General features: G+C 35.1%; 1 protein-coding gene across 1 annotated transcript; it reads right to left on the reverse strand.

Moving 5' to 3' along the window:
* Nucleotides 1-5,210: 5,210 nt before the first annotated feature.
* Nucleotides 5,211-11,142, reverse strand: LOC107724882 (transcription cofactor vestigial-like protein 4). The gene is made up of 5 exons (XM_016533965.1): nt 10,973-11,142; nt 8,066-8,189; nt 7,721-7,958; nt 6,001-6,076; nt 5,211-5,886 (listed from the first exon to the last, which is right to left on the reverse strand). Exons 1-5 carry the CDS (start codon nt 11,037-11,039, stop codon nt 5,579-5,581), a joined length of 813 nt encoding a protein of 270 aa, XP_016389451.1. The 5' UTR covers nt 11,040-11,142; the 3' UTR covers nt 5,211-5,578.
* Nucleotides 11,143-17,465: the final 6,323 nt, after the last annotated feature.

A 17,465-nucleotide genomic window follows, 5' to 3' on the forward strand; every position in this document is an offset into this window, starting at 1 on the left:
CAGGTTTACTGACAACATATGTATAATTACTGCAATACTGCAAAACAAATAACTTTGATAATGCTAACTTATTTCTACATAGGGCATACAGCATATTAGTTACTAACCTAAACGACGGACACGCATAGCGTGTGACAAGGCTTAACATCTTAAAAAAAGATGAGAAAAATGGAAATCATTTTTCGTAATCCGTTTAAATATTCACAAATAATATTTTATTTTAAAATACACATACAATTAGGAGTTAATTTGTGCAAATGTTGTAAAAGCAAAACAACAAAATGTTCCTTGCCACATTCGGTTACGAATTACGTGAATCACGTAAATTATCAAAACGGTCGTCGAGTAGTTTGCATCACAGAATATTACTGTTGGTTATTTAACATTTCTGTTGTAAAACAGCTGTCAAATAATAAATGTTTTCCTACTTACCTCACACTCTTTCACTGTTAAAAAATGCCGTGGTGTCGCGCTGGAACAGTAAAGCCCCGCCCTTCTTTGATTTGATTGGCCATCTAAATCATTCTGACATTGACGAGCGCTGTCTGGAGGTTTTTTAATTTTTTTAATCATAAATAAATATTGAATTTGGCAGGGACATTTTTCTGCCTGAGAAAATGCATGTGTGGCGTGAGAGCGTGAGAATAGTGTCAATTGCGTGAGTCTCACGCTGAATGCGTGAGAGTGGGCAGCCCTGATTAAATATAAGTGTCTATACAATTGAAATAAGAATATCCATATCACACGAGCAAAAGTGTAGCCTAATTGTAGAGTCTGTATGTAACTGGATAGATCGCGTGCGAGTGTGATATTGTTTTATACAGCAGTTCAATAAACAAGAAATTAATATTGTGTAACTTAAATTTTAGACACAATACTTACAATCCGCCATCTAATACTGTTTCAATCGATGCCACAACAGAATTGTTGAGCGTCTCCGAGCAACAAAACACATCTACTGGTGTTCCTGAGTGCAGGGCCGTTTCTAGCCAATTTGACGCCCTAGGCGAAATCCCTATTGCCTATGTAACCAATGCAGCTACTTAATCATTTGCTACTCGTTAACGCGTTAACTTCCCCTAGAGTCCTTGTAGCCATGAGAGGTGTGTCCATGTAGATGAGCAAATAAATCTGCATCTTAAGTGGCGTGTGGCGTTAACTTAACGTCGGTCGGCGTGTGGCGTCTGCCGTTAACTTATCGCCTAACGGCGCTTATTTAACGCCTGGCGGCGTTATGAAAACGGCGTTTTAATATTGATACGGCGGTGAAAAGCACACGAATTATGACCCATATGGCTTTCCATAGCTAAAAGTGCCAGTACGTGCGCTCATTGGCGCCCCTTCAGCTGGTTGCGCCCTAGGCGACCGCCTAGCTCGCCTATGCCTAGAAACGGCCCTGCCTGAGTGAATCAGTGTGCTTGAATGAATGATTCAATGACTCGGTCATAAAGAGAGTCACTTGTAGCCGGTGTTGTGCCGAATTCTGCACCCCTGCCAGATTATGCACCCCCTATAGTTGAAGTCGCTACCTGATTGACTAATCCCAACCCCACCCCTAATCCTAACCCCTCCTTCACATCTACTCCTAAACCTACCAATACTAGGGGGTGCATAATCTGGCAGGGTGCAAATTTCGAACTACAGCGGCTGATGTATCCAAGTAACCTGCAAAAAGATTCATTGAAAAATACCAATACTAATCCACAGAAGTAAGTAAGTAAGTAAGTAAATAAATAAATAAATAAATAAACAAACAAATAATAAATAAATTCATGCAAGTTCTTGGAAAAGACTTTAAAAAGATCAAATATTTTGTAGAGCTAACAAACTTTAAAAATATTTTTATTCAAATAATCTCTAAAACTGTCAATGTTACTTTAGTCCACACACCATGTTTTATTAGTAAACTTGCATTTATGACGTTTATGAATGTGACATTTAATCCAAAATGCAAGTATAATAATAAGTATAATAAAAAATTGAAATAGCATATTTATTAAAATTGTAAATTTAGCAAAGTGTGTGTGTGTGTTTAATTAATGTACATTTTCAACACTATACTTTATTACTTTTACTTTTAATATTAACTTGTCATTAAACCCTGTTGTGAGAGTGTTTATAATACAATGGCTGGGATAGATTCAACATTTGACATGCATATTCTCTCTATTTTTTCTCTTTTGGAAAATTTCTTTTTTCTTTTGCAATTGGAGCAAACTGGAACCTCAGAAATGTGAAAAAGGTCCATCAGATTCCATGACTGGAACTAACCTTTGGGTACAATTATTTTTCACATTGCACTGGAAAATGTGAGTTAGTTTTTTGCTATTTTAGTACAATTCTTTAGGGTACCACCCTAGTCCTGAAATGAATATAAAATGTAAGGCAATGACTGATGTCAGAAGGGATCTGTTTCAACACATGCTTTGACATGGATAGGAGGGTGCGGCCTTTTAAAAACCTGCTTCTACTCTGAAAACCTCATGAAAACTTCTGATCCATTTTAAATGCTGATTCAAACCATGATTATTGTTGAAGGATGATATTCAGAATTCAGAGCAGCCCACGCAGACCCCCACCCTCCTCCCTTTGCCTTGAAGAATTATAAGAACTCCCCACCACAAGCTACAGAATGTGTAGCCTAAGGGATGGGGCTCAATTACAGCAGAGCTGACATGCACGATAACAGAGCAAAAATGACAGCATAAATGCATGTTTAGACCTTCAGTTGCAGAAAGGACATGATGATGCTACCTACAGTGACAAATATTCATCTCTTAATTATACAATAAGTGTAGAAGCTATAGCTTCTATTGGAGTTGATGAGTTATGCACAATAAGAGGGAATGGTTCATCATGGGGCACAAAACAGAGGATTAATTCTCATTCAAAAGCTAATTTATACCATGACTCGTGGCACACTTCATATATTAAATATCCAATAGGAAAGGCGAATGTTCCTCCAAATACGGCAATGAGATTAAATGGAGCATTTTGTCCATAGAAAAATACTCCAGTAATCTGACATGTGTCTCCTCTAGAGTTTTAGCAGACATGTCAACAATATCTCACATTGTTCTCAGAAGTCTGCAATCAAAAATCAAAGATTTCAATATGAACTCAAACAGTTTTCATCAACCTATCAAAGACCAAATTCTTCTGAAATATCTGTATTAATTTTAATAATGTTCAGTTTCATCTTATACTGTCTGTCAACAGTTGTCTCCCTGTCAGGTTTTTCAGGTTTCTATTTTTATTTCTCGTGATGGATTGTAGGAGAGACACCTGAGACAACATGGATGCTAAAAGGAAGCATAAACATAAACATAGTAAATATATAATTTAACATTTACTAACACATTTTTTAAATAAAAAGTTGTATGCGTTAATATGATTTAACAATGAACAGTTAATAACTAATGTTTAATAAATGCTATAATGCTCCTTGTTAGGTACAGTTAGGTACATGCATGTTAATGGGACCTTATTGTAATTTTTTACACATATTCTAAATGTAACAACTATTATGTGCACACAGGTGGCATAAAAGTATGCAAATGCAATAAAAACAAACTAACATAATGTTAATAGTATTGTTAATCTTGCTGGTTATATTTTGTATGGATCTGCTCTATGATGTCATCTATACTAACCTTTCTTGTGACTTAAAGCTGCCTTGAGGTGTCCACATTCCACAAGGACATCATGTTACTGCAACACCTTGAGATCTAAGCCACTGAGCATGAGTCATTTTGTTCTCTGAGAAACACTAGACTCTCCCCTGTATGAGGCCAGTCAAGCCTGCAACAGAGTATAGAAGGCAGGGCTTTTGGCAACATCAAGACTTCTTTGAACTCCGTTCAATGGCTTTTACTGTGCTTTTGTGCCAGCAAATCTTCATTCAAACCTGTTTCTCAGCTTCTTGAACCTGATCTTGTGATTGACAAGTTTTGCATCTGATCTAACTGGCAGTTGATAATTTTTTGAGCAGGCATGGAAGTTGTTTTCCAACTGTTTCCTATTTATCATAAACAATCTAAGAAGGTCAAATCTATTTGCGATTTAGCTGCTGGCAAGGTAAGCTTACATATAAGTGCTTGAATCTGGCCTCTGAAAAAGTGACACGGGTGTTCTGACTAATTTTTCCCTCCCATAACGATAATTTACATAAACATACAACATCTCATCTATTGATTTCTGATGAAGAAAAAAATAAACTACTGTATGACCCTTACAAGTCTAAGGCCATTTAGCCATTTGACAGAGTGAAACAAATCTAATGTCAGCACTGTTCTGAAAATAGACCTGGTAAAGACTTATTGATGACTGAATGTCAATCTACTTCATTAGCCTGCTAGCTCTGTGCTTAAAGAAAATAATGCTGATTACTTAAAAAAATAGGTTGACCCATAGCATTGTTCGCTTGCTGACAGACTTCAATTGGAAGAGCATAACTGTGTATTTTTTTGTTTGTTGAAGAGTTCAAATTATTTTCTGTGGGGTAATGAAACAGCAGTTTAACCATCATGAATTCATTTGATTATTAAAAGTGGCAGAGCAAGTTATTACTACAAGTTTGATGAGAGATTAGAAAGACAAATATATAACGTACGTTGGAGTAGCTTACTGTTAAAATGTACGCTACTGTTAATGTTTTTGAAAGAAGACTGCATTTATTTGATCAAAAATACAGTAAAAACTGTAATACTGTGAATTATTATAATAAAAAATATTTTGAAAAAGAAATTTATTCTTGTGACACAAAGCTGAATTTTCAGCAGCCTTTACTCCAGTCTTCAGTGCCACATAATCCTTCAGAAATCATTCTAATATACTGATTTGGTGCTCAAGAAATATTTCTTATTATCAATATTTATTCAAAATATTTTTGTAAAAAAATTCATGTTCAAACTTCCAACGTTTGAACATGTATCCGGATTATTTGTTCACAACAATTTTTGTTTTTATCCATTTTTACAAGTGTTTGTTTAAAAAAATAAAACTTATTCATTTAAAAAATGTGTTTATTACAAATATGTACAATAGTATAAAAGCTTGAAATTTACACAGGGATTGAAATGAACAGCAGTATCCCATACAGAGTTGCCAAACAGTTACCCACCTCTTTTTTCAAGCATTTGTTTTCAATTAAAACATGAAACTTTCCGACCTAGCAATTTTTGGTCTGTTTTGCTCAGTGCTCCTTTTAGGTTACAAGATCCTGGTACACTGCCTAATATAAATATGCACGTATTATCAGAAGAAAGCTTACAACAGACGATGAAATGTTACTAGTAATAATCAGTGCAATCACAGTCAACACATAAAAACCAGTGGCACCCACGAAACCAATGACAAAAGCCACCTCCAACAATGCTTAGCTACCATGAAATGATCCGAAAAAGGTCAGACTTCGAAAATCTCCCGTTTAACAATTCCTCATCTGCTCATGACAACTTTTACAACACATCAATTGATCGCACAATCTCCCTTTGGCTTTTTACAGCAGAAACGCATGGGCCTACACATGCATCTTGAGTCCATTTGGTCATATCTACATTTAATTCTGCTCTCTTCTTCATTTATCAGACCATAGGTTTGGTGTGGTCGTGGTAGGACTGACTGAATCTTTGCGAGCTCTTTTGGGACTCTGGCTGTAGCCGGGCGAGTGGATGAAGGTCGGACTGCTGGGTGGAGATGAAGAAGACGAGGAAGAGGATGAATGGCAGGAGGAGGATGAAGCTTTGAGCTGGAGCCATTTATCACCCAGCGCTTTGGCAAAGTGGTCATCTACAGACACGCTGATGGAGGCGGCTCTGTGGTAGTTCATCCCGAGGCTCCTCTGGAAATGCTCTTCAACGTGGTCATAACTGTGCTGGGTAACAGCTGTAGAGAGACAGAATCAGATGATGATGTTCAAAAACTATTCGTTCTGATGAAAAGATCTGCACGGACATGTTAAAGGAGGAGCGCCAAGTGCTTTTGCGGCTTTTTACTTACTAGTGGAGTGATTGCAGCAGTCTTTTTTTATTGACCTTGATGCAGAGGAAACACAGGTGATGACAGAAGGCCGTATCTGAAAAAGACAACAAAGGTCAGCAAATCTTTGTCGCAATAATTTTTTTCCCCCCATCCATCCATCTATAACGCAGTTTTGGAATGGCTAATGAATAAAACTGATGGAAAATGGGAAACTAAATGGACAAGACGGACAGTTATGTTTGTGGTTGGTGGTTCTAGACTATTTCTCCCTCAGCCCTGATGCCACTAGCAGGTCAACAACAGCACTGGTGTGTTGAGACTTGTTGACAGCATTCCTCCACCCATTGCTCAGATTTTCTCCCTGAATCCGGCTGGATTGCATATCTGAGACAGGCAGAGGCCTGTCCGCACTCTAAAGAGCCACTCTCTCAGGAACACAAAAGTGCCTTTCTGCATTCTGTTGTGTCTCATAGATAGTGAGTGAGGATGAACAGACTGCAGTGGCCTCAGGATAGACTATAAGAAGAGGATGGTATAATACACCGAACGTGTTCAGTCAGCACGTATTGCTGAGGATGGAACAGCCACAAATTGGTCTTTTAATTATGGATTATCATCCAGCTTTTAACACTGTTTGGCTAATGTCTGGAAATATTCACAGACTTTGGTACAATATTATTCCATGGATAATGTATAGAAGATCTACACATATTTCTATCTCATATATAAAATTTTAAATATTTTGAAACCATATTATATTTATTATATATAATATTTTGTCAATTATATATATTTTAGTGAATATTAAAGGTTTTACTACTATTATTTTTAATCAATCATGTTAATTAATAGTTGGATTCAGTTGGTACAATATTATTTCTAACATGTTGATGCCATATTATGATACTGCATATAATATAATTTTTTACATATAATATTTATTTATTATATATAATAGTTGCTTATTATTTATATACATTTAATGAATATTAACAATTTGTATTTCTATTATTTTAATCAATTATGTTTATTAAGTATATTTAAATAGTACAATTTTATTACACAAAAAATTTTGATTCTTATTTTAAAAAATTGATATGCAGTATTTACACATATATGTAAATAATAGTAAAATATATGCAATATTTACTTTTTTTTTTTAATATTGTAGTTAATATTTAATATTATATATGGTTATTTGTATATGTTAATAAATTAACAAATCTTATTAATATTTTTAATTAGTTGTGTTTATTAATAAGTATAATAAAATTGTATTTTATTATATTATTTCACATATAATACTTATTAATGCTTATTAAGATATTGATTTATACATTTAGTTATCATATAATTAAATAATTATGATGTTATTTAAAAACATCTAAAAATCAGATATTACATTTATATAATTTTTTACATGATTCCTGCTGGGTAAAATATGGACAAGCCCAGCGATTGGGTTGTTTTGACCCAGCGGTTGGGTTACTGCCCAGAAGGTTGGGTTAAACATTGTTGGTTGAAAACAACCCAATCGCTGGGTTTGTCCATATTTCACCCAGCATTTTTTAGAGTGTGTGCTTTTCAGTCATTCATGTTACTTAATTTTTATTTAAATGGTTTAATTACACAAAACAACAACAACTACTACTACTGCTACTAAATATTGTTAATGAACATTGCATTTTAATTTAAAGGATGCCATAAGCTCAGTTGATTTAACAGTAGTAGTAATCACCTGTATTTGTCTGACTGTTGTGGTTTTGTTTTGGCTCTCTGTTTTCTCTGGTTCTGGGCGCGGTTTCTTGATTAGGGCCAGAGGCTCGTCCATGACTGGGGTGGAGTACACTGGGCTAGGGATCAGGTGAGTGGGGCTGGCCGTTGGGCTCCATGTGGATGTGGGGCTTTCAGGAATACTGAACCCAGATGATCTGCGGGCACTGTTGGCCAGGCTCTTGCTGAGGGCCCTCTCTCTTCTGAAACAGAAAGTAAAAAAAAAAAAAAATGAGCAAACTAAATTCTCCTCGGTCCGTATTATTCTACTGGGTATTGGTCCCATGTCGGATGGTACACGGTCCATTACCTCTCTTCAAGTGTCCGTCCTCTCTCTGAACTGTGCTTGCGCTTCATGGGATGTGCAGGGCGCATCCGCACCCTGTCGCTGGTCATGTGGCGAAATCTGTCTTCACTCCTCAGATTGGGCTGTCCTATGAAAAGATGAGCACATGCCCGTGTGACTTCAGATATGATAAATGACATCGCTGCGGGGTGCTCACACGGTCATTGCCAGTCACCGATTCCCTTACTTGTGAAAAGGTGTGGCAAACAAGTAAACAACTAACTCTTAATCCTTGGATCTGCATCACCGCGCATGTATCTTAATTGTGGGAAAAAACGTTGTTGGGCCACCGTTAAATGTAAACTCTGTTAAGAGGCAGAGCAAGATCAACTGGCTCTGTGAGTATTACTGTAGAACTACCCAGCTGATTCACCGCTAACGGTAAATGTCATTCAAATTTGGAAAACATACGAGCCAAAAAAACGACATCAGTGAACAAATGAGGATATCACTTGTTGTTCATACTGCTTTGAGGGGCAAAACAGGCTTTGTGGGTTAAGGCATGTGGCTCACAGCATGTTTACCCAACATAACGATAGTAACAGACTAATCCAAACTGAAATACACATCACCATTCACATGCTAATATCACAAACAGTGTCATGCAACAGTCTCAAAGTCTCACAGTTCATAATCTGCTCCATGCTACAACTGATAATGGTTTTAAAGCTCATTAATAGCTAATTTATAGCCTCAAAATGATCAGTTATGCTGGATTTGAACTTTTTTGTAAAATGATGAACAGTGAACAATAAAAAAGACACAGAATGTAACATAATTACAGAAATATAATAAAAAGCCTTCCACCCATAATATATATATTTAAATAAAAAAAAATATATATATACATGCAGGCCTATATGTACAATCCTGAATACTCCAGACAAATGTTAGTTAAAAAAATTGTAATTAAATAAATATTAAAAATATCCCTCTCTTTTTTTTTTTTTTTTTTAATTTTACAAATTTTTAATTTACAAACCTAGATCACCTCATGGATGCACTCACAGCCTCCTGCAACTCTCAGATGTATGTCCATTATGTGAGGTTGTTTTCCTATTCTGTGGCGTCATTCTGTTGCATTGTGCTTTCTGCACTGTGTGTACTGGAACTGCCCAGTCATTTAAACTAGAAAAGGGAACCATCGATTTCTTACTCCAGTTCTTTGGAATGACAAGTATGAAGTCGGTCAGAGATCAGGGAAGTAAAGGAGTTCCTTATTTCTCTCTCAGAAGTCTGATGGGATGGCTCAGACATTAAGTGTAATTTTCTTTCATGTGTTCTCCATGCCAGGATTTCCGCTGCGTAGGACCCATGTTGATTTGTCAGATGAAAGAGCCATTTCCAACGCACTTCCGGGCGTTCTCTTTTTTTTTTTTTTTTTTACATTTGACACATTTTTAATTTACAAGGTTTTGAACCAGAATTAGTTTACATGTCCATTGCATTGTGTGAAACATTAACATTGCCTTAAAGGGGTGCTATTATGCTTTTTCACTTTTTCAACTTTAGTTAGTCTGTAATGTTGCTGTTTGAGCATATCACAGCACATTTCGTATTTCAGAAGGCGGGCTTTCATTTGATACAGGAACTATTCGAGCCGTTCATGTCAGACTGGGGAGAGAGGTGCTGTAATAATGTAAAATATGTGAAAAATAATGTGTTTTTCGAACAACCTAGTATGAGAGCCTGTTCTAGTACACCCCCGAAACAAAATCAAGACTTTGTAAAAGAGCATAATAGGACCCCTTTAAAAACTGCTCTTGACCCCTAATATTGACTGTTATGAAATGAGAGATTTCACAACATCCTTTTGATTCACTCTAGAAAAAGGTTAGAGATTTGCAACTGATAGTGACTTACAGTAACTTCACAGTAACTATACGCACCTTCACAGTAAGTCACCTCTAATGAGTCATATACCACAATCAATGTAAGATTTTATACTTGAACATCTGCTACACCAATGATTTGACTCTTAACTTTTAGAAAGTAGTAAAAACAAGATCATGGGCTGTGGATATCAAATCAACAGCATATTAGACCAGTCAGGACCCGTGTTGATTTGATCGGTGATTAACATCTGAGGTATTTTACCACTGCATGAATGAAGTGTAGCGTTAGGCGCTATCAGACTTCAAGCGGAGAACGTTTACTAAATGCTCAAATGGCTTGGGCGATGAGGGGGCATTGTTGGCAGAAGCCTCTTTCACTTACACACACTCACAGATCTCCTAAGCAGTGGACTGTGACAGAGGCAGGTTGACTCTGCATGACAGAGGATGGGGGACTGGGTGTAAACCACACCTTAAACCTTGACTGATGACTGATTTTTAGTGCCTCAGGGAGGGATATTTTTCAAGGGGAGATTAAAGACAAAAAAACAGACCCACATCCTTTTTCTTATCTCTTTCATTTGCAGTCTAAAACACACATCAAGCACGTCTTCATCTAAACTCTACTCAACTAACCTTCAAAATAAGAGCATCATAATTTTGCCAGTAGTTAAAGGGGTTTCTCAGCCTCTTTTCGTATTTTAAATTCTTTCAAATATTTATAGATCAATTTTTGAATTGTTTACACGTATATATTTAAATAAAAATAAGCAACATGAATAAATAAACATGTATAACATCACCAAAAAACACATTTTAAAAAGACTAGACAGTATAAATTCCAGTTGTATGGTGCATATTCATGCTACATTGTGCATGAATTCTAATAATAATGATTATTGTTTTAAAATACGCAATGCACACATAATGTAATTCTTGGTTTAAACTGGTATTAAAATAAACAATGCAGATAACATGCACACATAATGTCATTCTTAGTTTAAACAGGTATTAAGGTATAAAACGTAATAATTACCCTCTAAGATGTACACTTTGAAGCCACTGCTCATGCGGGTAATGTAGTGTAAATTAGTGACCGCCATTCCTAATCTTCAGGGTTTTCTAAGCAGTGCAATGCTCCTAAACAAGTTGAGTTGTGAGCGGCAGAATCGATCCTCACTCAGCTTTGAATTGTCACTGAGCTCAAGTGCTCTGCACTTTCCATGATCATGGCTCTCTGGCTTCTTATTGGCTGTTTGAAGGCCAGCCCCATCCCTCTGCTTTTGTCTGCATGAGGCGACCTACCACCACAGGTGCCTAATGCGAGGAGACAAAGGAGAAGCTGTGAATTGCCTGCTGTCTATCACCCCCACCCCACCCCACTATAACACCCCCAACATGGGCTAAAAGTGATAGCTAAAATCAAACGGCAAATAAAATAAGCAAAATAAAAAAGGTACATTATATTAGTTTAAACATTTATAATGAAACAGATCATCACATATATAAACCCAATCATGGATGAGATGTTCAAATTTAGATATAGAGGTGTGTATTACAGGGACTGTACATGTGGTCTAATTGAATTACTTCAGGAGACGGACAGCTCAAAATAAAACAATCAGGTGGTAATGTGGATCTACCCTCCTCTCCAAGTATCAACATGCCAGGGCAGCCGAGCAGAGACATGAATGGTTTCCTTGTTATATTATCACTGTTCTTGAGAAACACATTTCCTGGCATTACAAAGTTAAAATTTGTAACTACTATTTCTTTATTAGACTACACTTACAAACATAGACTATAAGAGCAACTGTACACAAATATTAAATTTATACATAAGTTTTGAAAAATATAATATAAAATTATATAATATAGAATGCAATTAAATCTTATTAAAAAGTCAATACGCTGTTCAAAGGATTGGGGTTGGTATTTTTTTTTATTGTATAATGTATTTTGTATAAAATACTAAATTTTGTATAATGTATTTTGTATAATTGTATTGTTATTTTTTTATGTTTTTGAAAAAAGTCTGCATTTATTTGATCAAAAATACAGTAAAATCAAGATATTTCATTAAAATGTAAAATAAACACTTTCTAAATGTAATTTATTCCTGTGATGACATAGCTAATTTTTTTTAGCAGCCATTACTCCAGTCTTCAGTGTCATATGATCTGTCAGAAATCAGTTTTATATGCTGATTTGCTGCACAAGAAATATTTCTTATTATTATCAATGTTGAAAACAGAAACGTATCATTTTTTTTCAGGATTCTGAAGGATCCTTTCCTTGAATGTTACCGTATATTTTGATATGGAATTCTAATCTGGGATTTAAAACTAAACAGAACATTTTAGGATTTTGAAAATATTTTAAATGGTGCAATTCAAGAGAAATAAAAATATTTAAGATTAACTAATGAATTCAAAATGAAATCAAATTTGTGACATTGATCTGGGTGAACTTTTTTCCCCCACTGAAGTTCAAGATGGTCTTTAGATCATCTTAAACCAAACTGGAGAACAGCTTCATACATACAACTTAAGTTATTAGCCAAACCAAATACTAAGATACTTTGAAATATTATTCATATTATTTCTTTTTCAATTAAACTTCTTACTAAAACTATTATGCTGGAAATATGATTTGTAATGAAGAATAAAAAAAAGGTATTATAAAAACACTAAATACTAGATTTAAAACCAATAGAACTGTAAATCCTTTTAAAACTTCACTATCCCACTTTTCCTTTCCTGGATCCTTTTAGAATCCACAAACAAGTCTTGCTCTGTCTTTTGTTTCCTCTCTAGGAGTCAGCACCTGTCGACAGCCCCTCCCATTGCCCTAATCTAAAATCTCACCCGACTGCATTTTTCAGAGTGTTTAGCCCACCTGAGCTGCAGTCATTCCACCATCTTGCCCATACATGCAGTTATGTTGTCAGTTCCCAACCTTTATGCATTGGGCCTTTTCTTTCCATAGCTCTGTTTCTCCTATTTCTTTTTTGGCAGAAAGACAAAGACTTCAGAGTTCTGAAGAGAGCTTTGTACAGCGTGATCCTGCCTGAGCATGCTAAAGCCACAAATGCTTACATACATGACTGAAACACACAGTTAACCCCATTTGCATTACAGGGAAGCCATCATAGTGTTACAAGTGAGTGCTACTGCTCTACATAAGGATAACCTTTTAATACAACCGTTTCTTTAATAGAAAATGTAACACAGGTACACTTAATACAGGTAATTTACTTCCCGAAAGAAAACCGTTTGAACAGTGCAAGCACTTTCTCAAAACTCTTACTCATGCACCGTTTATTTTGTAACATTCTCTGTGACTCTCCTGTGATTGTCTCTCAATGTACCTGCGAGTTAACACTGTAATCAACTACTGTAAATATTTACTGTACTTAGGCCTACTCCCTATCATTATTGGATTGTCATCTATTTTATAACCCCATTTCCCAGGATGCCACACACAGTGCAGATGTGTCTCTATAAACCAGTGAGAAAAGTTTCTCACAATCATTCAAGCGCTGAAACTTCCAGTTTGGTTAAACAAGACATCGTTGAGCTGCTTATGGAAGGTTATGTATATATTTGAATATATAGTGACAGGCCAAAATGAGACTATATTTGTGTTGACTGAATGAAGTGCAGAGCTTTGCACACAAAGCAAGCAATTTCGCGGTTGTTTGGAGGCGCGTCACGTGGGAAGCGGAAGAGCGACCTCTTGCGGTATAAATCTGGAATGACAATAATTCCTTGTGAATTCATCCTGTCTAATGCAGAAATATACACAATAATATCTCAGTTTTGGTATCTGTGCTTCTTTGGAGATACTAAAGAGTGTGTTTAGTGCAGAGAAGAAGAAATGCCCGCAGAACAGGTAGAGCACTTAACGTTTTTTGGCTTGAGGTTGTTGTCGTTTTCAGGGCAGAGTAAAAAACTGGACTGAAGCAAGTAGCCTACGTTTTAGGTGAAGACAATGCAATGTTTGTTCTTACCAGCTGCAAAGATACTACATTTCATTCAACAATGTTTTTTTGACTACATTATAAATCTATAGGCTAGCATATCCACAACTATGCCACAATTTATTCATTTATTTTAGGATGTATTTATTTGCCTGGCTTTGATAATGGCCATCCTTTTCAGTTTATAAAAAATGTAGCATGATTTCACACTTCCATCATGTAGTTTAGGAATTGTAGTCAAATTACTATTATTAGCATTTATTTAAAAAATTTTTTTTAAAGAGAATTCCTTTTTTTCTAGTGCTGGGCAACGATTAATCGTGATTAATGGCATCCAAAATAAAAGTTTTTTGTGGACATAATAATATGTGTGTGTACTGTGTATATTTATTATGTATATATAAATACACACACACATGCATGAATATATTTAAGGGAAAAAAATGTGTTATATATAAATAATAAATATACACAGCACACACACATATATTATATAAACAAAAACTTTTATTTTGGATGCCATTAATCGCGATTGTTGCCCAGCACTAAATTATGAAGGAATTTGTTTAATTGGATATTTATTTGTTTACTAGTTCATTTCATCTATAACTAATTTTTACTGTGATCACTTAGCTCATTTTTATTTATATATTTACATAAACTCAGACAGCCTTTGCAGAATAACCAGTATTTTAACAAATAGTCAAATATTTGCAGCTTGATGGCGGTTTTCCATATGTATAGGTGTAAATGGTGTCTGTTGTTTTAAATGGCACCGATTGTCTGAACCATTCACATGTTTGTTTATGAATACTTTTGCTCATTCACTAATGGAACAGCTTTGTGAAGGAGGGTATTAGCTCCCTTTGTTCATGTAATTGCTCAGAATTAGGGTCAACACCAGAAGTGGCAATTCACTTCAATTCATGTCACACATACTGTGCACTGTATGGAGAGACTTGAGCAACTGGTTCCTGCTGGAGAATAACAACTGTTTTCTCAAGGGAAAGGGACCCCTGTAAAACAACTCCCTGAGAATCCACTAACAAGGGAAGGAGGATGTGATGCAGAATAATTGAGTTTTATCTCACTGCAGAGTGTGAGCTCATTTTTGTGTTTTTCAGTGCTACTGTAATAAAACCTAGAAACTAGCCTGAGAAAAGCAACAATAAAAAATCTGTATACCATAGCATATACAGCCAGCATAACAAGCTGCAACAACATTAAAATGGTAACTGGATTTGATGTAAACTACCATTCAAAAGTTTGGGGTCTGTACGATTTTTATTTTTAAAAGAAATGAATACTTTCATTCAGAAAGGATGCATTTAACTGATCAAAAGTAACAGTAGAAACATGATTACAAAAGATTTCTATTTCAAATAAATGTTGTTCTTTTAAACGTTAAAAGAAATGAATACTTTCATTCAGAAAGGATGCATTTAACTGATCAAAAGTAACAGTAGAAACATGGTTACAAAAGATTTCTATTTCAAATAAATGTTGTTCTTTTAAACGTTCTGTTCATCAAAGAATCCTGAAAACAATGCATCACAGTTTCCAACAAAAACATTCAGCAGCACAGCTGTTTTCAATATTGATAATAAGAAATGTTTCTTGAGCATATTAGAATGATTTCTGAAGGATCATGAAACTGAAGACTGGAGTAATTGCTAATTCATAAGAAAAAAAAATCGTAAACATTAAAATTAAAAAAGTTATTTTAAAAACAGTTGTTTTAAATTGTAATAATATTTCAAACTTTACTGTTTTACAGTATTTTTGATTAAATAAATGTAGCATAAGCATAAGGGACTTTTTAATTTACCAACCCCAACATTTTGAATGGTGGTATATGAGGAAAAAATGATATATTATGAATTATATTTGTTATAATAATTCATAGTTATTATTTATACAAACAACATTTTATATAAAGCAATGTTGCTTACTGTCAAATTAAGCCTGAAAAAAACAAAACAATAAAAAATAAATAAAAGTTATACTTCAGTGTGAGAACCTTACACTGATGTATAGTATGTTTTGATGTATTATAAGGAAATTGTGGTCTATCATATTCCCAAACAGAAAATAAGTATGAAACATGTACATTTTTCAAGAGTGTGCTTTCCCCTCTATTAATTCTTTTTAGTTTTCGTTAGAAATTTGTTAATTTTTTCCCCTCATTGCAGAGCTTGTTCAGAAGAGGAGGGGAAAGACATAGGAATTATAGACTGCAGTTCCACTGTAAAGCTCTGGGGTAAAATAGCTCTCTTAAAGTCACATCTCAGATTGCATTGTGTGCCTGAAGGTGTCTGCTGCTGCCCACACCTCCATTTTGTGCTAATGTGGGTGTAACTGATTCACCACTCAAGTAAAGCATGTGAGCAATGCTTTGTTTATTGATTGGGTCTTTCTCTCTATGTGAGGTCCAATTTCATTATCAAACAGAAATGGCCATAGCAATTATGCTTAAGAACCTGTACAAATGACAAAATCAATGAATATGAAATGGTTGAAAATTAAAATGCATATATCTCTTAGAGTCATACAAACACAAAGGCAGTGAATGTGTTGTTAATGTATTGTGTTGCATTGGGTGGAGCCTGTAAACATTATGTTCCTCCATTTGAATGTCAGTCCATTTCCTGATAAATTACTTCACAGGGGAGACGGGGGCTACATGTCACACAGACTTATTTCAGTACCATTCGAGTCAAATGGCCAGTTATTTACACAATGTTTTTGCATATTGATTTCAAATGCCTAGTTCAAAACGGTGTAAAATATTTTTTATGAATTCTATTTCATTATGTTTCATAATAGCTCTAAATACAACAAAACACTGACATACAAGAGTCAAGCATATAAGAAGATATATGACAATAAATTTGATTCGAAGGCTTGAACTGTGTGCTCAGGACAAGGATATTTTTTGTAAATGTCAGCTCACACATTTTGTACTTTCATTATAAGTTGTTACTTTTTTGTATATTATAGTGTTGTTGTTTTGTTAAATGTTCAGTTCATAACTGTAACTGAAACAGAAGTAGCAACAGATCTTTTCTAATGTATTATAACTTAGCCTGTGTAGCAGATAAAAAAAAAAGAAAAATGTATGGCTGAGACTTGGTTCCGTCTGTCAGATTGAATGGAGGCAGATCTGAGCCTGTAGTTAGCCTGCCAGCCTGTAGTTAATTGTAAGAAAGGGGTGGGGTATAAGCGGACTAAATGATTGGAGAAATCCAGCATATGTCACTAGAGAAGATTAAGTTTATGTTATGACATTTATGCTATGACATGCCATTATACGTTTTTTTTAGTAAGATCTATTATATGCATTTTATAAATGGGTACATTTTCATTTCATGCTCACTTTAAGGTATGTGACTATACAGAAAAGGGGTATATGTCAGGCGTCACCTGACCAAACTGGAAAACAGGTCCCATTGCATCCGCTTGTCAGAGAAAGTATTAACAGAATTTATTTGCTGCCCTTTTATTAAATTTCAATATCCGAATGTTAGTGAGGAACACAAAAAAAAAA

Source organism: Sinocyclocheilus rhinocerous, unplaced genomic scaffold, assembly GCF_001515625.1.
Source record: "Sinocyclocheilus rhinocerous isolate Xijiao unplaced genomic scaffold, SAMN03320098_v1.1 scaffold515, whole genome shotgun sequence".
NCBI classification, from domain to species: Eukaryota; Metazoa; Chordata; class Actinopteri; order Cypriniformes; family Cyprinidae; genus Sinocyclocheilus; species Sinocyclocheilus rhinocerous.